This window comes from Oncorhynchus gorbuscha, linkage group LG05 (assembly GCF_021184085.1).
Source record: "Oncorhynchus gorbuscha isolate QuinsamMale2020 ecotype Even-year linkage group LG05, OgorEven_v1.0, whole genome shotgun sequence".
Taxonomy (NCBI): domain Eukaryota; kingdom Metazoa; phylum Chordata; class Actinopteri; order Salmoniformes; family Salmonidae; genus Oncorhynchus; species Oncorhynchus gorbuscha.
The window spans coordinates 96086657-96112434 of record NC_060177.1 but is presented as its reverse complement, the minus strand read 5'-3'; the positions used below and the strand labels follow the sequence as shown (position 1 = coordinate 96112434).

General features: G+C 48.2%; 1 protein-coding gene across 2 annotated transcripts in view; it reads right to left on the bottom strand.

Moving 5' to 3' along the window:
* The window catches only part of mccc2 (methylcrotonyl-CoA carboxylase subunit 2), a 46691-nt gene that overhangs the window by 17560 nt on the left and 3353 nt on the right, over positions 1-25778 (bottom strand). For both annotated transcript variants that reach the window (XR_006838948.1, XM_046351533.1), the window contains exons 2-15: positions 25600-25666; positions 24895-24979; positions 24659-24760; positions 23440-23567; positions 21795-21907; positions 21024-21137; positions 20322-20386; positions 17010-17109; positions 14323-14418; positions 13475-13547; positions 10041-10117; positions 9859-9925; positions 9313-9469; positions 6121-6235 (exon numbers count right to left, since the gene is read on the bottom strand). Coding sequence is in view for 1 of the 2 variants with exons in the window: in XM_046351533.1 (XP_046207489.1) it covers positions 6121-6235; positions 9313-9469; positions 9859-9925; positions 10041-10117; positions 13475-13547; positions 14323-14418; positions 17010-17109; positions 20322-20386; positions 21024-21137; positions 21795-21907; positions 23440-23567; positions 24659-24760; positions 24895-24979; positions 25600-25666 (1359 nt within the window). In the remaining variant the exon portion in view is untranslated. The remainder of the gene's footprint in view (positions 1-6120; positions 6236-9312; positions 9470-9858; positions 9926-10040; positions 10118-13474; positions 13548-14322; positions 14419-17009; positions 17110-20321; positions 20387-21023; positions 21138-21794; positions 21908-23439; positions 23568-24658; positions 24761-24894; positions 24980-25599; positions 25667-25778) is intronic.

Genomic DNA, 25778 nt, shown 5'->3' with positions numbered 1-25778 from the left:
CTCTAGTCCGCTGGTCTCTAGATGTTAACCCACTGAGAGATGGTGAGGTAATACTGTCCTCTCTAGTCCGCTGGTCTCTAGATGTTAACCCACTGAGAGATGATGGAGTAATACTGACCTCCTGTCCTCTCTAGTCCGCTGGTCTCTGGTCTCTAGATGTTAACCCACTGAGAGATGGTGAGAATACTGTCCTCTCTAGTCCGCTGGTCTCTAGATGTTAACCCCTGAGAGATGGTGAGTAATACTGTCTCTAGTCCGCTGGTCTCTAGATGTTAACCCACTGAGAGATGGTGAGGTAATACTGTCCTCTCTAGTCCGCTGGTCTCTAGATGTTAACCCACTGAGAGATGGTGAGGTAATACTGTCCTCCTAGTCCGCTGGTCTCTAGATGTTAACCCACTGAGAGATGGTGGAGTAATACTGTCCTCTCTAGTCCGCTGGTCTCTAGATGTTAACCCACTGAGAGATGGTGAGTAATAATACTGGTCTCTAGATGTTAACCCACTGAGAGATGGTGGAGTCCGCTGGTCTCTAGATGTTAACCCACTGGTGAGTGGTGGTGGAGTAATACCGTCCGCTGGTCTCTAGATGTTAACCCACTGAGAGATGGTGAGGTAATACTGTCCTCTGTCTCTCTAGTCCGCTGGTCTCTAGATGTTAACCCACTGAGAGATGGTGAGTAATACTGAGAGATGGTGAGGTAATACTGTCTCCTGTCCTCTCTAGTCCGCTGGTCTCTAGATGTTAACCCACTGAGAGATGGTGAGGTAATACTGTCCTCTCTAGTCCGCTGGTCTCTAGATGTTAACCCACTGAGAGATGGTGGAGTAATACTGACCTCCTAGTCCGCTGGTCTCTAGATGTTAACCCACTGAGAGATGGTGAGGTAATACTGACCTCCTGTCCTCTCTAGTCCGCTGGTCTCTAGATGTTAACCCACTGAGAGATGGTGGAGTAATACTGACCTCCTGTCCTCTCTAGTCCGCTGGTCTCTAGATGTTAACCCACTGAGAGATGGTGGAGTAATACTGACCTCCTGTCCTCTCTAGTCCGCTGGTCTCTAGATGTTAACCCACTGAGAGATGGTGGGTAATACTGACCTCCTGTCCTCCTGTCCTCTCTAGTCCGCTGGTCTCTAGATGTTAACCCACTGAGAGATGGTGGAGTAATACTAGTCCTCTCTAGTCCGCTGGTCTCTAGATGTTAACCCACTGAGAGATGGTGGAGTAATACTGACCTCCTGTCCTCTAGTCCGCTGGTCTCTAGATGTTAACCCACTGAGAGATGGTGAGGTAATACTGTCCTCTCTAGTCCGCTGGTCTCTAGATGTTAACCCACTGAGAGATGGTGAGGTAATACTGTCCTCTCTAGTCCGCTGGTCTCTAGATGTTAACCCACTGAGAGATGGTGGAGTAATTACTGACCTCCTGTCCTCTAGTCCGCTGGTCTCTAGATGTTAACCCACTGAGAGATGGTGAGGTAATACTGACCTCCTGTCCTCTCTAGTCCGCTGGTCTCTAGATGTTAACCCACTGAGAGATGGTCTGTTAATACTGACCTCTCTAGTCCGCTGGTCTCTAGATGTTAACCCACTGAGAGATGGTGGAGTAATACTGTCCTCTCTAGTCCGCTGGTCTCTAGATGTTAACCCACTGAGAGATGGTGGAGTAATACTGTCCTCTCTAGTCCGCTGGTCTCTAGATGTTAACCCACTGAGAGATGGTGAGGTAATACTGTCCTCTCTAGTCCGCTGGTCTCTAGATGTTAACCCACTGAGAGATGGTGGAGTAATACTGTCCTCTAGTCCGCTGGTCTCTAGATGTTAACCCACTGAGAGATGGTGGAGTAATACTGTCCTCTCTAGTCCGCTGGTCTCTAGATGTTAACCCACTGAGAGATGGTGAGGTAATACTGTCCTCCTGTCCTCTCTAGTCCGCTGGTCTCTAGATGTTAACCCACTGAGAGATGGTGAGGTAATACTGTCCTCTCTAGTCCGCTGGTCTCTAGATGTTAACCCACTGAGAGATGGTGAGGTAATACTGTCCTCTCTAGTCCGCTGGTCTCTAGATGTTAACCCACTGAGAGATGGTGGAGTAATACTGACCTCCTGTCCTCTCTAGTCCGCTGGTCTCTAGATGTTAACCCACTGAGAGATGGTGAGGTAATACTGACCTCTCTAGTCCGCTGGTCTCTAGATGTTAACCCACTGAGAGATGGTGAGGTAATACTGACCTCCTGTCCTCTCTAGTCCGCTGGTCTCTAGATGTTAACCCACTGAGAGATGGTGGAGTAATACTGACCTCCTGTCCTCTCTAGTCCGCTGGTCTCTAGATGTTAACCCACTGAGAGATGGTGGAGTAATACTGACCTCCTGTCCTCTCTTGTCCGCTGGTCTCTAGATGTTAACCCACAGAGATGGTGTGGTAATACTGACCTCCTGTCCTCTCTAGTCCGCTGGTCTCTAGATGTTAACCCACTGAGAGATGGTGGAGTAATACTGACCTCCTGTCCTCTAGTCCGCTGGTCTCTAGATGTTAACCCACTGAGAGATGGTGAGGTAATACTGTCCTCTCTAGTCCGCTGGTCTCTAGATGTTAACCCACTGAGAGATGGTGAGGTAATACTGACCTCCTGTCCTCTCTAGTCCGCTGGTCTCTAGATGTTAACCCACTGAGAGATGGTGAGGTAATACTGTCCTCTCTAGTCCGCTGGTCTCTAGATGTTAACCCACTGAGAGATGGTGAGGTAATACTGACCTCCTGTCCTCTCTAGTCCGCTGGTCTCTAGATGTTAACCCACTGAGAGATGGTGAGGTAATACTGACCTCCTGTCCTCTCTAGTCCGCTGGTCTCTAGATGTTAACCCACTGAGAGATGGTGGAGTAATACTGACCTCCTGTCCTCTCTAGTCCGCTGGTCTCTAGATGTTAACCCACTGAGAGATGGTGAGGTAATACTGACCTCCTGTCCTCTCTAGTCTGCTGGTCTCTAGATGTTAACCCACTGAGAGATGGTGAGGTAATACTGACCTCCTGTCCTCTCTAGTCCGCTGGTCTCTAGATGTTAACCCACTGAGAGATGGTGGAGTAATACTGTCCTCTCTAGTCCACTGGTCTCTAGATGTTAACCCACTGAGAGATGGTGAGGTAATACTGTCCTCTCTAGTCCGCTGGTCTCTAGATGTTAACCCACAGAGATGGTGGAGTAATACTGTCCTCTCTAGTCCACTGGTCTCTAGATGTTAACCCACTGAGAGATGGTGGAGTAATACTGACCTCCTTGCCCTCTAGTCCGCTGGTCTCTAGATGTTAACCCACTGAGAGATGGTGAGGTAATACTGTCCTCTCTAGTCCGCTGGTCTCTAGATGTTAACCCACTGAGAGATGGTGAGGTAATACTGACCTCCTGTCCTCTCTAGTCCGCTGGTCTCTAGATGTTAACCCACTGAGAGATGGTGAGGTAATACTGACCTCCTGTCCTCTCTAGTCCGCTGGTCTCTAGATGTTAACCCACTGAGAGATGGTGGAGTAATACTGACCTCCTGTCCTCTCTAGTCCGCTGGTCTCTAGATGTTGAGATGGTGAGGTAATACTGACCTCCTGTCCTCTCTAGTCCGCTGGTCTCTAGATGTTAACCCACTGAGAGATGGTGAGGTAATACTGACCTCCTGTCCTCTCTAGTCCACTGGTCTCTAGATGTTAACCCACTGAGAGATGGTGAGGTAATACTGTCCTCCTGTCCTCTCTAGTCCGCTGGTCTCTAGATGTTAACCCACTGAGAGATGGTGAGGTAATACTGTCCTCTCTAGTCCGCTGGTCTCTAGATGTTAACCCACTGAGAGATGGTGGAGTAATACTGTCCTCTCTAGTCCGCTGGTCTCTAGATGTTAACCCACTGAGAGATGGTGGAGTAATACTGACCTCCTGTCCTCTCTAGTCCACTGGTCTCTAGATGTTAACCCACTGAGAGATGGTGAGGTAATACTGACCTCCTGTCCTCTCTAGTCCACTGGTCTCTAGATGTTAACCCACTGAGAGATGGTGAGGTAATACTGACCTCCTTGCCCTCTCTAGTCCGCTGGTCTCTAGATGTTAACCCACTGAGAGATGGTGAGGTAATACTGTCCTCTCTAGTCCGCTGGTCTCTAGATGTTAACCCACTGAGAGATGGTGAGGTAATACTGTCCTCTCTAGTCCGCTGGTCTCTAGATGTTAACCCACTGAGAGATGGTGGAGTAATACTGTCCTCCTGTCCTCTCTAGTCCACTGGTCTCTAGATGTTAACCCACTGAGAGATGGTGGAGTAATACTGTCCTCCTGTCCTCTCTAGTCCACTGGTCTCTAGATGTTAACCCACTGAGAGATGGTGGAGTAATACTGACCTCCTGTCCTCTCTAGTCCACTGGTCTCTAGATGTTAACCCACTGAGAGATGGTGGAGTAATACTGTCCTCCTGTCCTCTCTAGTCCACTGGTCTCTAGATGTTAACCCACTGAGAGATGGTGGAGTAATACTGACCTCCTGTCCTCTCTAGTCCGCTGGTCTCTAGATGTTAACCCACTGAGAGATGGTGGAGTAATACTGACCTCCTGTCCTCTCTAGTCCGCTGGTCTCTAGATGTTAATCCACTGAGAGATGGTGAGGTAATACTGTCCTCTCTAGTCCGTTGGTCTCTAGATGTTAACCCACTGAGAGATGGTGAGGTAATACTGTCCTCTCTAGTCCGCTGGTCTCTAGATGTTAACCCACTGAGAGATGGTGGAGTAATACTGACCTCCTGTCCTCTCTAGTCCGCTGGTCTCTAGATGTTAACCCACTGAGAGATGGTGAGGTAATACTGACCTCCTGTCCTCTCTAGTCCGCTGGTCTCTAGATGTTAACCCACTGAGAGATGGTGAGGTAATACTGACCTCTCTAGTCCGCTGGTCTCTAGATGTTAACCCACTGAGAGATGGTGAGGTAATACTGTCCTCTCTAGTCCACTGGTCTCTAGATGTTAACCCACTGAGAGATGGTGAGGTAATACTGTCCTCTCTAGTCCGCTGGTCTCTAGATGTTAACCCACTGAGAGATGGTGAGGTAATACTGACCTCCTGTCCTCTCTAGTCCGCTGGTCTCTAGATGTTAACCCACTGAGAGATGGTGAGGTAATACTGTCCTCTCTAGTCCGCTGGTCTCTAGATGTTAACCCACTGAGAGATGGTGAGGTAATACTGACCTCCTGTCCTCTCTAGTCCACTGGTCTCTAGATGTTAACCCACTGAGAGATGGTGGAGTAATACTGACCTCCTGTCCTCTCTAGTCCACTGGTCTCTAGATGTTAACCCACTGAGAGATGGTGGAGTAATACTGACCTCCTGTCCTCTCTAGTCCGCTGGTCTCTAGATGTTAACCCACTGAGAGATGGTGAGGTAATACTGACCTCCTGTCCTCTCTAGTCCGCTGGTCTCTAGATGTTAACCCACTGAGAGATGGTGAGGTAATACTGTCCTCTCTAGTCCACTGGTCTCTAGATGTTAACCCACTGAGAGATGGTGGAGTAATACTGTCCTCTCTAGTCCGCTGGTCTCTAGATGTTAACCCACTGAGAGATGGTGAGGTAATACTGTCCTCCTGTCCTCTCTAGTCCGCTGGTCTCTAGATGTTAACCCACTGAGAGATGGTGGAGTAATACTGACCTCCTGTCCTCTCTAGTCCGCTGGTCTCTAGATGTTAACCCACTGAGAGATGGTGGAGTAATACTGTCCTCTCTAGTCCGCTGGTCTCTAGATGTTAACCCACTGAGAGATGGTGGAGTAATACTGTCCTCTCTAGTCCGCTGGTCTCTAGATGTTAACCCACTGAGAGATGGTGGAGTAATACTGACCTCCTGTCCTCTCTAGTCCGCTGGTCTCTAGATGTTAACCCACTGAGAGATGGTGAGGTAATACTGTCCTCTCTAGTCCACTGGTCTCTAGATGTTAACCCACTGAGAGATGGTGGAGTAATACTGTCCTCTCTAGTCCGCTGGTCTCTAGATGTTAACCCACTGAGAGATGGTGGAGTAATACTGACCTCCTGTCCTCTCTAGTCCGCTGGTCTCTAGATGTTAACCCACTGAGAGATGGTGGAGTAATACTGACCTCCTTGCCCTCTCTAGTCCGCTGGTCTCTCGTGATGGTCGCTAGTACGGTGGCAGCCTGCTCTCCACCCATCACAGAGATACGGGAGTTGGGCCACATGTACAGAAACCGGGGGCTGGAGGAGGGGAGGAGACATCCTGTTTACTGTACATGAGGAACCAAGGGTCCCTCTAGCTACCAGGAAAGAAGGACCTAATCCTAGGACCAAACCTCAGTAAAATAGTTCTGTCCATATAGGGCAGGGATCAACATTTAGATTCAGTCGCACAACATTTTTTTTCTTGAGTGGATGGAGGCCGGAAAACAAAATTACAAATCATTTCTAGACTTCAAATTGACCGCAAGAATCCCAAAACAGATGTAATGTCAGACTAAAATAAAATAATTTCAAACCTTGTTTACATTTGTGTCTCTATTATGTGCAGGAACACTTAGGAACTGATGTGTTATATTAAATCACTTAGGAGCTGATTTCTTGTTTAGGGTATACCTGTAGTGTGTACTATGTAGTGTGTAGGGTATACTATGTAGTGTGTACTATGTAGTGTTTAGGGTATACTATGTAGTGTGTACTATGTAGTGTTTAGGGTATACCTGTAGTGTGTACTATGTAGTGTGTAGGGTATACTATGTAGTGTGTACTATGTAGTGTTTAGGGTATACTATGTAGTGTGTACTATGTAGTGTGTAGGGTATACTATGTAGTGTGTACTATGTAGTGTTTAGGGTATACTATGTAGTGTGTACTATGTAGTGTGTAGGGTATACTATGTAGTGTGTACTATGTAGTGTTTAGGGTATACCTGTAGTGTGTACTATGTAGTGTGTAGGGTATACCTGTAGGCTTGTAGTGTGTACTATGTAGTGTATACTATGTAGTGTGTAGGGTATACCTGTAGGCTTGTAGTGTGTACTATGTAGTGTGTAGGGTATACCTGTAGGCTTGTAGTGTGTACTATGTAGTGTATACTATGTAGTGTGTACTATGTAGTGTGTAGTGTATACTATGTAGTGTGTAGGGTATACCTGTAGTGTGTACTATGTAGTGTATACTATGTAGTGTGTAGGGTATACCTGTAGTGTGTACTATGTAGTGTGTACTATGTAGTGTATAATATGTAGTGTGTACTATGTAGTGTGTACTATGTAGTGTGTAGTGTATACTATGTAGTGTGTAGGGTATACCTGTAGTGTGTACTCTGTAGTGTGTACTCTGTAGTGTGTACTATGTAGTGTGTACTATGTAGTGTGTAGGGTATACCTGTAGGCTTGTAGTGTGTACTATGTAGTGTGTAGGGTATACTATGTAGTGTGTACTATGTAGTGTTTAGGGTATACCTGTAGTGTGTACTATGTAGTGTTTAGGGTATACTATGTAGTGTATACTATGTAGTGTGTAGTGTATACTATGTATTGTGTAGGGTATACCTGTAGTGTGTACTATGTAGTGTGTACTCTGTAGTGTGTACTATGTAGTGTGTACTATGTAGTGTGTAGGGTATACCTGTAGGCTTGTAGTGTGTACTATGTAGTGTGTAGGGAATACTATGTAGTGTGTACTATGTAGTGTTTAGGGTATACCTGTAGTGTGTACTATGTAGTGTGTACTATGTAGTGTGTACTATGTAGTGTGTACTATGTAGTGTGTAGGGTATACCTGTAGGCTTGTAGTGTGTACTATGTAGTGTTTAGGGTATACCTGTAGGCTTGTAGTGTGTACTATGTAGTGTGTACTATGTAGTGTGTAGGGTGTACTATGTAGTGTGTAGGGTGTACTATGTAGTGTGTACTATGTAGTGTGTAGTGTGTACTATGTAGTGTTTAGGGTATACCTGTAGTGTGTACTATGTAGTGTGTAGGGTATACTATGTAGTGTGTACTATGTAGTGTTTAGGGTATACCTGTAGTGTGTACTATGTAGTGTGTACTATGTAGTGTTTAGGGTATACCTGTAGTGTGTACTATGTAGTGTGTAGGGTATACTATGTAGTGTGTACTATGTAGTGTTTAGGGTATACTATGTAGTGTGTACTATGTAGTGTGTAGTGTATACTATGTAGTGTGTACTATGTAGTGTGTACTATGTAGTGTTTAGGGTATACCTGTAGTGTGTACTATGTAGTGTGTAGGGTATACTATGGGTATACTATGTAGTGTGTACTATGTAGTGTGTAGGGTATACTATGTAGTGTGTACTATGTAGTGTGTAGGGTGTACTATGTAGTGTGTACTATGTAGTGTGTACTATGTAGTGTGTAGGGTATACCTGTAGTGTGTACTATGTAGTGTATACTATGTAGTGTGTAGGGTGTACTATGTAGTGTGTACTATGTAGTGTGTAGGGTGTACTATGTAGTGTGTACTATGTAGTGTGTAGGGTGTACCTGTAGTGTGTACTATGTAGTGTATACTATGTAGTGTGTACTATGTAGTGTGTAGTGTGTACTATGTAGTGTGTAGTGTGTACTATGTAGTGTGTAGGGTATACCTGTAGTGTGTACTATGTAGTGTGTAGGGTGTACCTGTAGTGTGTACTATGTAGTGTGTAGGGTGTACTATGTAGTGTGTACTATGTAGTGTAGTACTACCTGTAGTGTGTACTATGTAGTGTGTAGGGTATACCTGTAGTGTGTACTATGTAGTGTGTACTATGTAGTGTGTAGGGTGTACTATGTAGTGTGTACTATGTAGTGTGTAGTGTGTACTATGTAGTGTGTAGGGTATACCTGTAGTGTGTACTATGTAGTGTGTAGTGTGTACTATGTAGTGTGTAGGGTGTACCTGTAGTGTGTACTATGTAGTGTGTAGGGTATACCTGTAGTGTGTACTATGTAGTGTGTAGTGTGTACTATGTAGTGTGTAGGGTGTACCTGTAGTGTGTACTATGTAGTGTGTAGGGTGTACCTGTAGTGTGTACTATGTAGTGTGTAGGGTATACCTGTAGTGTGTACTATGTAGTGTGTAGGGTATACCTGTAGTGTGTACTATGTAGTGTGTAGGGTGTATTATGTAGTGTGTAGTGTATACTATGTAGTGTGTAGGGTGTACTATGTAGTGTGTAGGGTATACCTATAGTGTGTACTATGTAGTGTGTAGGGTATACTATGTAGTGTGTAGGGTATACCTGTAGTGTGTACTATGTAGCGTGTAGGGTGTACCTGTAGTGTGTACTATGTAGTGTGTAGGGTGTACCTGTAGGCTCTGCCACACATGCCGTAGTTGCCCGCTCCGTACGAGCCGCCGATGATCACCGTGATCTTGGGCACGTTGGCACACGCAACCGCCGTGACCATCTTAGCCCCGTCCTTGGCGATGCCACCTGCCTCGTACTCCCTGCCCACCATGAAGCCTGCAGAGAGAGACAGAGAGGGGAGGAGGACAGAGGGGCAGGAGGACAGAGGGGGAGGAGGACAGAGAGGGGAGGAGGACAGAGAGGGGGAGGAGGACAGAGAGGGGAGGAGGACAGAGAGGGGGGAGGACAGAGAGGGGAGGAGGACAGAGAGGGGAGGAGGACAGAGAGGGGAGGAGGACAGAGAGGGGAGGAGGACAGAGAGGGGAGGAGGACAGAGAGGGGAGGAGGACAGAGAGGGGAGGAGGACAGAGAGGGGAGGAGGATAGAGGGGGAGGAGGACAGAGAGTGACACAGGGTCAGAGCACAAAACAAAAAGATGCCCCATTGAACTTCATACCCCCTGCCAGCCATGTGTTGTAGAGGGAATCCCTCTCGTCTGTACTTACCCGTGATGTTTTGGAGAAAGAGAAGTGGAATGTTTCTTTGACAGCATAACTCTATGAAATGAGTTGCCTGGAGCACAGTAATGCAGAAGTCATGATGTACATACTGGTTATTTTACTGTGAACTAAAATATTCTACTTCTCTGTCATCGTGTGACAGATCAACTTCAATGGCATAAACTTACTTTCTTAGCAGACTCTGAGAACAGGACTCCATTGTTACCAATGATTCCAACAGGGTAACCAAATATCCTGGAGAACCCTGTGAACAGACATGAGAATGAATCAATCACACCTGTTCTTCAACGACACGCAGGGCTAATCACACCTGTTCTTCAACAACACGTTGTCCCTCAACACATGCAGGGTTATATCCAAATACTGGCTGTACTTTAAGGTTCTGTACTGTGGATGTTCACCACATGACCAAAAGTATGTGGACACCTGCTAGTCCAACATCTCCTTCCAAAAATCATGGTCGTTAATATGGGTCGGGGCTCTGTGAATGTCAGTCAAGTTCTTCCACACCGATCTTGACAAACCATTTCTGTATGGACCTCGCTTTGTGCACGAGGGCATTGTCATGTTGAAACAGGAAAGGGCCTTCCCCAAACTGATGCCACAAAGTTGGAAGCACAGAATCATCTAGAATGTCATTGTATGCTGTAGCTTTAAGAGGTTCCTTCACTGGAACTAAAGGTCCTGAACCATGAAAAACAGCCCCAGATCATTATTCCTCCACCAAACATTACAGTTGGCACTGTGCATTGGGGCAGGTAGCGTTCTCCTGGCATCCACCAAACCCAGGTTTGTCCGTCAGACTGCCAGATGGAGAAGAGCGATTCATCACTCCAGAGAACGTGTTTCCACTGCTCCAGAGTCCAATGGTGGCGAGCTTTACACCACTCCAGCTGACGCTTGGTATTATGTATGGTGATCTTAGGCTTGTGTGCTGCTGCTCTGCCATGGAAACCCATTTCATGAAGCTCCTGACGAACAGTTCTTGTGCTGAAGTGGCTTCCAGAGGCAGTTACGAACTCGGTAGTGGCCGTTACAACCGAGGACAACCGCGCTACATGCTTCAGCACTCGGTGGTCCCGTTCTGTGAGCTTGTGTGGGCTACCACTTCACGGCTGAGCCGTTGTTGCTCATAGACGTTTCCACTTCACAATCACTTATAGTTTACCGGGGCAGCTCTAGCAGGGCAGAAATTTGACAAACTGACTTGTTGGAAACGTGGGATCCTATGACGGTGCCACATTGAAAGTCACTGAGCTGTTCAGTAAGGCTATTCTACTGGCAATGTTTGTCTATGGAGATTGCATGGTTGTGTGCTTGATTTTATACACCTGTCCGCAATGGGTGAGGCTGAACTACACACAGAGACTCATACAAAGCTCTCTGTAGTGGCTTCCTTTCGTCTTTACCATAGCCACTGCCCAAGCCTGAAGCGGGGTTGTTTGGTACGCATACAGTCCACACTCAAGTTTTCCAAACGGCCAAACATTCAATGACATCCAGGGATATGGTGCAACAAAAATGTTTATTCTTCTTATATCTAACAAATAAATGAGTCTCCAATCAACTTAAAGCACATAATACTTGATATGGAAAATACATATTATGACCTGTATGTCTATGTCTGTATGTCTGTATGGTCAAAAAACTATACCGCTCCCGCATCTAGCAAGGACTCCCTCTCCCGAAGGCCCAACTTCCTGCCTTTATCCTAACACACTTACCACAATACAATGAACAGGCAAGAGGGGGGGCCAAATGTCCGAGTTACACTAACAACAAATTAATATATCTCAATCGGGTAAATATAAATCATAAAGGTACGTACCTAATATTTCATCATTTACATTCATATTTAATATATTAACGCAAATATACATGGAGCTCCATATGTTCGGTCTTTTATACAAATATGTCCAAATCGGCTCTAACACAAATCGGCTCTCCCTCGCCCTCCATTTGGCAAATCTGACCATAATTCTATCCTCCTGATTCCTGCTTAAAGGCTAAAACTAAACAGTAATTACCAGTGACTCGCTCAATACGGAAGAGGTCAGATGACGGATGCTAAAGGAGCTACAGGAAAATGAGGGCCGAACACGCCCCCATTAACATCGACGGGGCTGTAGTGGAGCGGGCCGAACACGCCCCCATTAACATCGACGGGGCTGTAGTGGAGCGGGCCGAACAGGCCCCATTAACATCGACGGGGCTGTAGTGGAGCGGGCCGAACACGCCCCCATTAACATCGACGGGGCTGTAGTGTAGCGGGCCGAACACGCCCCCATTAACATCGACGGGGCTGTAGTGGAGCGGGCCGAACACGCCCCCATTAACATCGACGGGGCTGTAGTGGAGCGGGCCGAACAGGCCCCATTAACATCGACGGGGCTGTAGTGGAGCGGGCCGAACACGCCCCCATTAACATCGACGGGGCTGTAGTGGAGCGGGCCGAACACGCCCCCATTAACATCGACGGGGCTGTAGTGGAGCGGGCCGAACACGCCCCCATTAACATCGACGGGGCTGTAGTGGAGCGGGCCGAACACGCCCCCATTAACATCGACAGGGCTGTAGTGGAGCGGGCCGAACACGCCCCCATTAACATCGACAGGGTTGTAGTGGAGCGGGCCGAACACGCCCCCATTAACATTGACGGGGCTGTAGTGGAGCGGGCCGAACACGCCCCCATTAACATCGACAGGGCTGTAGTGGAGCGGGCCGAACACGCCCCCATTAACATCGACGGGGCTGTAGTGGAGCGGGCCGAACAGGCCCCATTAACATCGACAGGGCTGTAGTGGAGCGGGCCGAACACGCCCCCATTAACATCGACAGGGTTGTAGTGGAGCCGAGAGTCTCAAGTTGTGGTACTTTTTATTTAAAAAAAATGTACTTTAGTTTATTTAGTAAATCTTTTCTTAACTCTATGTATTGAACCCCAGGTAGTATAAACTGATAGCGACCAGCCTAAACCCCAGGTAGTATAAACTGATAGCGACCAGCCTAAACCCCCCAGGTAGCATAAACTGATAGCGACCAGCCTAAACCCCCAGGTAGTATAAACTGATAGCGACCAGCCTAAACCCCCAGGTAGTATAAACCCCAGGTAGCATAAACTGATAGCGACCAGCCTAAACCCCCAGGTAGTATAAACTGATAGCGACCAGCCTAAACCCCCCAGGTAGCATAAACTGATAGCGACCAGCCTAAACCCCCAGGTAGTATAAACCCCAGGTAGCATAAACTGATAGCGACCAGCCTAAACCCCAGGTAGTATAAACTGATAGCGACCAGCCTAAACCCCCAGGTAGTATAAACCCCAGGTAGCATAAACTGATAGCGACCAGCCTAAACCCCCAGGTAGTATAAACTGATAGCGACCAGCCTAAACCCCCCAGGTAGCATAAACTGATAGCGACCAGCCTAAACCCCCAGGTAGTATAAACCCCAGGTAGCATAAACTGATAGCGACCAGCCTAAACCCCAGGTAGTATAAACTGATAGCGACCAGCCTAAACCCCCAGGCAGTATAAACTGATAGCGACCAGCCTAAACCCCAGGTAGTATAAACTGATAGCGACCAGCCTCTAGTACTCACCTGTGACCACCGTATCTCCGTAGAAGGCTTTGAACTCATCAAACCGGCTGCCATCGACAATCCTGGCTATCACCTGGAAATCACACAGTAGAACACAACCTAACAGTCAATCCTGGCTATCACCTGGCAATCACACAGTAGAACATATTAAATATATTATAACACAACCTTACAGTTAATTTAAAATGCCCTTGTGGGACATGGACTCCCATAATAACAATGAACCAGTACAATAGGGGGTTTCAGCTCATCCAGACCCCTTGGTCTCCCATAATAACAATGAACCAGTACAATAGGGGGGTTGAGCTCATCCAGACCCCTTGGTCTCCCATAATAACAATGAACCAGTACAATAGGGGGTTTGAGCTCATCCAGACCCCTTGGTCTCCCATAATAACAATGAACCAGTACAATAGGGGGTTTCAGCTCATCCAGACCCCTTGGTCTCCCATAATAACAATGAACCAGTACAATAGGGGGTTTCAGCTCATCCAGACCCCTTGAACTCCCATAATAACAATGAACCAGTACAATAGGGGGTTTCAGCTCATCCAGACCCCTTGGTCTCCCATAATAACAATGAACCAGTACAATAGGGGGTTTGAGCTCATCCAGACCCCTTGGTCTCCCATAATAACAATGAACCAGTACAATAGGGGGTTTGAGCTCATCCAGACCCCTTGGTCTCCCATAATAACAATGAACCAGTACAATAGGGGGTTTGAGCTCATCCAGACCCCTTGAACTCCCATAATAACAATGAACCAGTACAATAGGGGGTTTCAGCTCATCCAGACCCCTTGGACTCCCATAATAAGTACATTAATAAACATGGAGGGGGGGGGTACCTCTCTGACGTCAAAGTTGCGTTTGAGGTTGGCTCCTACGATGCCATACAGCTCCTCAGCTGGGTAGAGAGGCGCCTCGGGGGGCTCTGTGGTCACCTGGCAACACAACGGGTCCATGACATCATATCAATAGAGGGGCAACAAACCACGTACATTACATTTACATTACATTTACATTACATTTAAGTCATTTAGCAGACGCTCTTATCCAGAGCGACTTACAAATTGGTGCATTCACCTTATGACATCCAGTACATGTCTCAGTGACAATCCTGGCTATCACCTGGCAATCACACAGTAGAACACAACCTAACAGTCAATCCTGGCTATCACCTGGCAATCACACAGTAGAACACAACCTAACAGTCAATCCTGGCTATCACCTGGGCAATCACACAGTAGAACACAACCTAACAGTCAATCCTGGCTATCACCTGGGCAATCACACAGTAGAACACAACCTAACAGTCAATCCTGGCTATCACCTGGCAATCACACAGTAGAACACAACCTAACAGTCAATCCTGGCTATCACCTGGCAATCACACAGTAGAACACAACCTAACAGTCAATCCTGGCTATCACCTGGCAATCACACAGTAGAACACAACCTAACAGTCAATCCTGGCTATCACCTGGCAATCACACAGTAGAACACAACCTAACAGTCAATCCTGGCTATCACCTGGGCAATCACACAGTAGAACACAACCTAACAGTCAATCCTGGCTATCACCTGGCAATCACACAGTAGAACACAACCTAACAGTCAATCCTGGCTATCACCTGGGCAATCACACAGTAGAACACAACCTAACAGTCAATCCTGGCTATCACCTGGGCAATCACACAGTAGAACACAACCTAACAGTCAATCCTGGCTATCACCTGGGCAATCACACAGTAGAACACAACCTAACAGTCAATCCTGGCTATCACCTGGGCAATCACACAGTAGAACACAACCTAACAGTCAATCCTGGCTATCACCTGGCAATCACACAGTAGAACACAACCTAACAGTCAATCCTGGCTATCACCTGGGCAATCACACAGTAGAACACAACCTAACAGTCAATCCTGGCTATCACCTGGCAATCACACAGTAGAACACAACCTAACAGTCAATCCTGGCTATCACCTGGGCAATCACACAGTAGAACACAACCTAACAGTCAATCCTGGCTATCACCTGGGCAATCACACAGTAGAACACAACCTAACAGTCAATCCTGGCTATCACCTGGGCAATCACACAGTAGAACACAACCTAACAGTCAATCCTGGCTATCACCTGGCAATCACACAGTAGAACACAACCTAACAGTCAATCCTGGCTATCACCTGGCAATCACACAGTAGAACACAACCTAACAGTCAATCCTGGCTATCACCTGGCAATCACACAGTAGAACACAACCTAACAGTCAATCCTGGCTATCACCTGGCAATCACACAGTAGAACACAACCTAACAGTCAGTCAATCCTGGCTATCACCTGGCAATCACACAGTAGAACACAACCTAACAGTCAATCCTGGCTATCACCTGGCAATCACACAGCAGAACACAACCTAACAGTCAATCCTGGCTATCACCTGGCAATCACACAGTAGAACACAACCTAACAGTCAATCCTGGCTATCACCTGGCAATCACACAGTAGAACACGGTCCTTCTGTAGCTCAGTTGGTAGAGCATGGCGCTTGTAACGTCAGGGTAGTGGGTTCGATCCCCGGGACCACCCATACGTAGAATGTATGCACACATGACTGTAAGTCGCTTTGGATAAAAGCGTCTGCTAAATGGCATATATAAATGGCATATATATATATATACATATATATATATATATATAACACAACCTAACAGTCAATCCTGGCTATCACCTGGGCAATCACACAGTAGAACACAACCTAACAGTCAATCCTGGCTATCACCTGGGCAATCACACAGTAGAACACAACCTAACAGTCAACCCTGGCTATCACCTGGCAATCACACAGTAGAACACAACCTAACAGTCAATCCTGGCTATCACCTGGCAATCACACAGTAGAACACAACCTAACAGTCAATCCTGGCTATCACCTGGCAATCACACAGTAGAACACAACCTAACAGTCAATCCTGGCTATCACCTGGGCAATCACACAGTAGAACACAACCTAACAGTCAATACTGGCTATCACCTGGGCAATCACACAGTAGAACACAACTTATGTAGTGACGTCACACGTGTTTTTCTGAAGAAAAGAAACGGAACAAACATTAGCTACGCAAGAAACAACTCCTTTGACTTCAAAAAACTATAGACCTGTGTCCCTTCTAGATTTTGGTTGGGGTTTATATTTTCTTTCCAAAAACACTTGAGCATTCTGTCTCTGGTTATCACCCACCTGTGTGCCGAGGTCATCACCCACCTGTGTGCCGAGGTCATCACCCACCTGTGTGCCGAGGTCATCACCCACCTGTATGCCGAGGTCATCACCCACCTGTATGCCGAGGTCATCACCCACCTGTATGCCGAGGTCATCACCCACCTGTATGCCGAGGTCATCACCCACCTGTATGCCGAGGTCATCACCCACCTGTATGCCGAGGTCATCACCCACCTGTATGCCGAGGTCATCACCCACCTGTATGCCGAGGTCATCACCCACCTGTATGCCGAGGTCATCACCCACCTGTATGTTCTTGGTGTAGTTGAGGTTGCGGACGGCCTTGCGAGCCAGGTGAAGGGCGTGGCTATCGTCTAGAGCGTAGTGGTCTGTTACGCCTGACTTCCTGTGGGACAGGAAACAAACACGGATCAACATTGGAGAGGAACCAGACCGAACTAATATCATACTGATACCTGCTCCATGGTACCATACAGTACCTACCATACCCAACTCAGACCATACAGTACCTACCATACCCAACTCAGACCATACAGTACCTACCATTCCTAACTCAGACCATATAGTACCTACCATACAGTACCCACCATACAGTACCCACCATACAGTACCTACCATACAGTACCCACCATACAGTACCTACCATACAGTACCTACCATACCCAACTCAGACCATACAGTACCTACCATACCCAACTCAGACCATACAGTACCTACCATACCCAACTCAGACCATACAGTACCTACCATTCCTAACTCAGACCATATAGTACCTACCATACAGTACCCACCATACAGTACCTACCATACAGTACCTACCATACAGTACCTACCATACCGACCATACAGTACCCACCATACCCAACTCAGACCATACAGTACCTACCATACAGTACCTACCATACAGTACCTACCATTCCCAACTCAGACCATACAGTACCTACCATACAGTACCTACCATTCCCAACTCAGACCATACAGTACCTACCATACAGTACCTACCATTCCTAACTCAGACCATATAGTACCCACCATTCCCAACTCAGACCATACAGTACCTACCATACAGTACCTACCATTCCCAACTCAGACCATACAGTACCTACCATACAGTACCTACCATTCCTAACTCAGACCATATAGTACCCACCATACCCAACTCAGACCATACAGTACCTACCATACAGTACCTACCATATAGTACCTACCATTCCCAACTCAGACCATACAGTACCTACCATACAGTACCTACCATTCCTAACTCAGACCATATAGTACCCACCATACCCAACTCAGACCATACAGTACCTACCATACAGTACCCACCATACAGTACCCACCATACAGTACCTACCATACAGTACCTACCATACCCAACTCAGACCATACAGTACCTACCATACAGTACCTACCATACAGTACCTACCATACCCAACTCAGACCATACAGTACCTACCATACCTAACTTAGTCCATACAGTACCTACCATACCTAACTCAGTCCATACAGTACCTACCATACCTAACTCAGTCCATACAGTACCTACCATACCTAACTCAGTCCATACAGTACCTACCATAACTAACTCAGACCATACAGTACATACCACAGTACCTACCATACCTAACTCAGACCATACAGTACCTACCATACCATACAGTACATACCATACAGTGCCTACCATACCTAGCTCAGACCATACAGGCATCTATTAATATAACACCTGGTCATCCCCACTGCCTCTGGTCTGGCGGACTCACTAAACACCCATACTGCGTTTGTAAATTAATGTCCTAGTGTTGGAGGATGCAGGGTAGCGGCAGGGTAGCCTAGTGTTGGAGGATGCAGGGTAGCGGCAGGGTAGCCTAGTGTTGAAGGATGCAGGGTAGCGGCAGGGTAGCCTAGTGTTGAAGGATGCAGGGTAGCGGCAGGGTAGCCTAGTGTTGGAGGATGCAGGGTAGCGGCAGGGTAGCCTAGTGTTGAAGGATGCAGGGTAGCGGCAGGGTAGCCTAGTGTTGGAGGATGCAGGGTAGCGGCAGGGTAGCCTAGTGTTGGAGGATGCAGGGTAGCGGCAGGGTAGCCTAGTGTTGGAGGATGCAGGGTAGCGGCAGGGTAGCCTAGTGTTGGAGGATGCAGGGTAGCGGCAGGGTAGCCTAGTGTTGGAGGATGCAGGGTAGCGGCAGGGTAGCCTAGTGTTGGAGGATGCAGGGTAGCGGCAGGGTAGCCTAGTGTTGGAGGATGCAGGGTAGCGGCAGGGTAGCCTAGTGTTGAAGGATGCAGGGTAGCGGCAGGGTAGCCTAGTGTTGGAGGATGCAGGGTAGCGGCAGGGTAGCCTAGTGTTGAAGGATGCAGGGTAGCGGCAGGGTAGCCTAGTGTTGAAGGATGCAGGGTAGCGGCAGGGTAGCCTAGTGTTGAAGGATGCAGGGTAGCGGCAGGGTAGCCTAGTGTTGGAGGATGCAGGGTAGCGGCAGGGTAGCCTAGTGTTGAAGGATGCAGGGTAGCGGCAGGGTAGCCTAGTGTTGGAGGATGCAGGGTAGCGGCAGGGTAGCCTAGTGTTGGAGGATGCCCGTCTGTCCGTAAATACATTTTTTTAAACAATAAAATTGTGCTGTCTGGTTTGCTTAATATACGACTCATCTCCAGCCACTTTAATAATGAAAATTGATGTAATAAATGTATCACCAGCCACTTTAAACAATGCCACTTAGTATACTGTTTACATACCCAACATATACTGTACCATCTACTGCATCTTGCCTATGCCGCTCTGTACCATCACTCATTCATATATCCTTATGTACATATTCTTTATCCCCTTACACTGTGTATAAGACAGTAGTTTAGGAATTGTTAGTTAGATTACTTGTTGGTTATCACTGCATTGTCGGAACTAGAAGCACAAGCATTTCGCTACACTCGCATTAACATCTGCTAACCATGTGTATGTGACAAATAAAATTAGATTTGATTTACTTTGAACTTTTGCGAACTATGACAATTGAGTACTTTTTCTACCACAGAAAGGACCGATGCTGTATTTATTATGGATCCCCATTAGTTCCTGCCAAGGCAGCAGCTACTCTTCCTGGGGTTTATTATGGATCCCCATTAGTTCCTGCCAAGGCAGCAGCTACTCTTCCTGGGGTTTATTATGGATCCCCATTAGTTCCTGCCAAGGCAGCAGCTATTCTTCCTGGGGTTTATTATGGATCCCCATTACTTCCTGCCAAGGCAGCAGCTACTCTTCCTGTGGTTTATTATGGATCCCCATTATGGATCCCCATTACTTCCTGCCAAGGCAGCAGCTACTCTTCCTGGGGTTTATTATGGATCCCCATTAGTTCCTGCCAAGGCAGCAGCTACTCTTCCTGGGGTTTATTATGGATCCCCATTAGTTCCTGTCAAGGCAGCAGCTACTCTTTCTGGAGTTTATTAAGGATCCCCATTAGTTCCTGCCAAGACAGCAGCTACTCTTCCTGGGGTCCAGCAAAATTAAAGCAGGTTATACAATTTTAAAAACATTATAATACATTCACAGATTTCACAACACACTGCGTGCCCTCAGGCCCCTGCTCCACCATGATGTCATCCTGATACCTGCAGTGAAGATCCGCCCCTCCAAGATCCTCAGCAGAGACGGTCTCCCCTGTTGCTGCTTTTACCTGAAAAACAACACAACGCATCAGTTCTACACAGCGGGGTTGCCATGATACAGCGGGGTTGCCATGATACAGCGGGGTTGCCATGATACAGCGGGGTTGCCATGATACAGCGGGGTTGCCATGATACAGCGGGGTTGCCATGATACAGCGGGGTTGCCATGATACAGCGGGGTTACAATGATACAGCGGGGATTGCCATGATACAGCGGGGTTGCCATGATACAGCATGATGTTGCCATGATACAGCAGTGAAGATGCCATGATCCTCAGCAGAGGGTTGCCATGATACAGCGGGGTTGCCATGATAAACAGCACAACGCCATGATACAGCGGGGTTGCCATGATACAGCGGGGTTGCCATGATACAGCGGGGTTGCCATGATACAGCGGGGTTGCCATGATACAGCGGGGTTACAATGATACAGCGGGGTTGCCATGATACAGCGGGGTTGCCATGATACAGCGGGGTTGCCATGATACAGCGGGGTTGCCATGATACAGCGGGGTTGCCATGATACAGCGGGGTTGCCATGATACAGCGGGGTTACCATGATACAGCGGGGTTGCCATGATAGCGCCGTTAAGACACATCATTTTCTAAATGATGCATATCTATGATACGTTATCTAGTCCTCACCAGAGGAGGTCCTCCCAGGAAGATGGTTCCTTGTTTCCTGACGATGATACTCTCATCAGCCATGGCTGGGACATACGCTCCTCCCGCTGTACACGACCCCATAACCACCGCTATCTGGAACAACACACATATACAAACACATAAACTAAAGATTTTACAGTTCATATAAGGAAATCAGTCCATTTAAATTAATTCATCTATTGATTTCACATGACTGGGCAGGGGTGCCACAAAAAAAACACCTCTCTAAAATGCAGTTTTAACAAAACAACGCCACAGTTTTGAGGGAGTGTGCAATTGGCATGTTGACTGTAGGAATGTCCACCGGAGCTGTTGCCAGAGAATTACATTTTAATTTCTCTACCATAAGCCACCTCCAACATTGTTGCTATTCCTTACTTGTGCTATTCATTACCTGTGCTATTCCTTACCTGTGCTATTCATTACCTGTGCTATTCCTTACCTGTGCTATTCCTTACCTGTGCTATTCCTTACCTGTGCTATTCATTACCTGTGCTATTCCTTACCTGTGCTATTCCTTACCTGTGCTATTCCTTACCTGTGCTATTTCCTTACCTGTGCTATTTCCTTACCTGTGCTATTTCCTTACCTGTGCTATTCATTACCTGTGCTATTCATTACCTGTGCTATTCATTACCTGTGCTATTCATTACCTGTGCTATTTCCTTACCTGTGCTATTCATTACCTGTGCTATTCATTACCTGTGCTATTCATTACCTGTGCTATTCATTACCTGTGCTATTCATTACCTGTGCTATTCCGTCTGAGGAGAGACGAGCCTGGTTGAAGAAGATCCGTCCAAAGTGTTCTCTGTCTGGGAAGACCTCTGCCTGTCTGGGAAGGTTGGCTCCTCCGGAGTCCACTGCAGAGGCACACAATCACAAATCAACCCCTATTACTTGACCCCTAGTCCCTGACCCCAAGTCCCTGACCCCTAGTCCCTGACCCCAAGTCCCTGACCCCTAGTCCCTGACCCCTAGTCCCTGACCCCTAGTCCCTGACCCCTAGTCCCTGACCCCTCGTCCCTGACCCCTCGTCCCTGACCCCTAGTCCCTGACCCCTCGTCCCTCCCCCTAGTCCCTGACCCCTCGTCCCTGACCCCTAGTCCCTCCCCCTAGTCCCTGACCCTCGTCCCTGACCCCTCGTCCCTCCCCCTAGTCCCTGACCCCTCGTCCCTGACCCCTCGTCCCTGACCCCTAGTCCCTCCCCCTAGTCCCTGACCCTCGTCCCTGACCCCTCGTCCCTGACCCCTAGTCCCTCCCCCTAGTCCCTGACCCCTCGTCCCTGACCCCTCGTCCCCCCCTGACCCCTCGTCCCTGACCCCTCGTCCCTCCCCCTAGTCCCTGACCCCTAGTCCCTGACCCCTAGTCCCTGACCCCTAGTCCCTGACCCCTCGTCCCTGACCCCGTCCCTAGTCCCTGACCCCTCGTCCCCCGTCCCCCCCCTCCCCCTAGTCCCTGACCCCTCGTCCCTCCCCCCTAGTCCCTGACCCCTCGTCCCTCCCCCTAGTCCCTGACCCCTCGTCCCTCCCCCTAGTCCCTGACCCCTCGTCCCTCCCCCCCTAGTCCCTGACCCCTCGTCCCTGACCCCTCGTCCCTCCCCCCTAGTCCCTGACCCCTCGTCCCTGACCCCTCGTCCCTGACCCCTCGTCCCTGACCCCTAGTCCCTGACCCCTAGTCCCTGACCCCTAGTCCCTCCCCCTAGTCCCTCCCCCTAGTCCCTGACCCCTAGTCCCTCCCCCTAGTCCCTGACCCCTCGTCCCTGACCCCTCGTCCCTCCTGAGTCCACTATAGGAGACAACCACTGGGAGAGTGTTACATACGTGCATCAGCTATCCCCATGCTGCCACCAGTATAGACCCCTAGTCCCTGACCCCTAGTCCCTGACCCCTAGTCCCTGACCCCTAGTCCCTGACCCCTAGTCCCTCCCCCTAGTCCCTGACCCCTAGTCCCTGACCCCTCGTCCCTGACCCCTAGTCCCTGACCCCTAGTCCCTGACCCCTAGTCCCTCCCCCTAGTCCCTCCCCCCTAGTCCCTGACCCCTCGTCCCTGACCCCTCGTCCCTCCCCCTCGTCCCTGACCCCTAGTCCCTGACCCCTCGTCCCTCCTGAGTCCACTATAGGAGACAACCACTGGGAGTGTTACATATACGTACATCAGCTATCCCTATGCTGCCACCAGTATAGACCCCTAGTCCCTGACCCCTAGTCCCTCCCCCTAGTCCCTGACCCCTAGTCCCTGACCCCTAGTCCCTGACCCCTAGTCCCTGACCCCTAGTCCCTGACCCCTCATCCCTCCTGAGTCCACTATAGGAGACAACCACTGGGAGTGTTACATATACGTACATCAGCTATCCCCATGCTGCCACCAGTATAGAGAACGAGAGGGCACTCACCCAGGTAGATACATGGCAGGTGGTTCTGCTGAGCTATCTCCTGGGCTCGGAGATGCTTCTTCACTGTGACTGGGTAGTAGGTGCCTCCTTTCACTGTGGCGTCGTTAGCAACAATCACACACTCCACCCTGGAGGGAATGTGGCAGATGACCAGTCAGAAGAGTAGATAACAATGAAAGGGGCTGCTGGAACAATAAGCATTAGGTCTGAAACCCACCATCTTCCAGGACCTGTGTCTTCGGTACTTTACAGTACTCTACAGTGTCAACAGTACTCTACAGTGCTCTACAGTGTCTACAGTGTCAACAGTACTCTACAGTGTCAACAGTGCTCTACAGTACTCTACAGTACTCTACAGTGTCAACAGTACTCTACAGTGTCAACAGTACTCTACAGTGTCAACAGTACTCTAGTGTCAACAGTACTCTACAGTGTCAACAGTACTCTACAGTGTCAACAGTACTCTACAGTGTCAACAGTGCTCTACAGTACTCTACAGTACTCTACAGTGTCAACAGTACTCTACAGTGCTCTACAGTGTTTACAGTACTCTACAGTACTCTACAGTACTCTACAGTACTATACAGTGTCAACAGTACTCTACAGTGCTCTACAGTGTCAACAGTACTCTACAGTGCTCTACAGTGTCAACAGTACTCTACAGTGTCAACAGTACTCTAGTGTCAACAGTACTCTACAGTGTCAACAGTGCTCTACAGTACTCTACAGTGCTCTACAGTGCTCTACAGTGTCAACAGTACTCTACAGTGTCAACAGTACTCTACAGTGTCAACAGTACTCTACAGTGTCAACAGTACTCTACAGTACTCTACAGTGTCAACAGTACTCTACAGTACTCTACAGTGCTCTACAGTGCTCTACAGTGTTTACAGTAATCTAGTGTCTACAGTGCTCTACAGTGTCTACAGTGCTCTACAGTGCTCTACAGTGTCAACAGTACTCTACAGTGTCAACAGTGCTCTACAGTGTCAACAGTACTCTACAGTGTCAACAGTACTCTACAGTGTCAACAGTGCTCTACAGTGTCAACAGTACTCTACAGTGTCAACAGTGCTCTACAGTGCTCTACAGTGTTTACAGTAATCTCGTGTTTACAGTAATCTCGTGTTTACAGTAATCTAGTGTTTACAGTAATCTAGTGTTTACAGTAATCTAGTGTTTACAGTAATCTAGCGTTTACATACAGTAATCTACGCACCCTGAGACTCTGCCAATCCCTGTGATGATGCCTCCTGCTGGAACCTCCTCTTTCCCATAGAGCTCATATGCTGCAAACTGGGAGAATTCCAGGAACGGAGACCTGCGGAGAGAAACACCGTAAAGGATACACACAGGAACCCTCAGACCTGGAAACGGCAAAACAAAGTGGTTGCGGAGCCTCTACAGAGGATAAATCTACAACGAGGTGTTCAGAGAATAGTCCTGTGTGTTTACCCTGGGTCCAGCAGTCTGTCTATGCGTTCTCTGGGGAGGAGCTTCCCTCTGGAGATGTGTAGCTTTCTGGCACGTTCTCCTCCACCTGGTCAACAGACAGGCAGGTCAACAGACAGGCAGGTCAACAGACAGGCAGGTCAACAGACAGGCTGGTCAACAGACAGGCTGGTCAACAGACAGGCTGGTCAACAGACAGGCAGGTCAACAGACAGGCTGGTCAACAGACAGGCTGGTCAACAGACAGGCAGGTCATCAGACAGGCTGGTCAACAGACAGGCAGGCAGGTCAACAGACAGGCAGGTCAACAGACAGGCAGGCAGGTCAACAGACAGGCAGGTCAACAGACAGGCAGGCAGGTCAACAGACAGGCAGGTCAACAGACAGGCAGGCAGGTCAACAGACAGGCAGGTCAACAGACAGGCTGGTCAACAGACAGGCTGGTCAACAGACAGGCTGGTCAACAGACAGGCTGGTCAACAGACAGGCAGGTCAACAGACAGGCTGGTCAACAGACAGGCAGGTCAACAGACAGGCTGGTCAACAGACAGGCTGGTCAACAGACAGGCAGGTCAACAGACAGGCTGGTCAACAGACAGGCTGGTCAACAGACAGGCTGGTCAACAGACAGGCTGGTCAACACCACATTAACTACATCTGTTAACATTAAAAATAGTTTTCACATGTGAAGGTGCCAACTTAACTTACCCAATTTGATTTTCTCCGATCTGCCTTTCAACTCATCAACAAGGACTTGCATTCGTTCATAGTTTTCCTGAAAAGATAGATATCATGTCAAATGCCATAGTGTATTAGTGTAGTATGAGTGGGAGCTTCCGGAGCAGGTTATAAACCAGGCAAGGACTAGCTAGTATCCTAGCTATTCA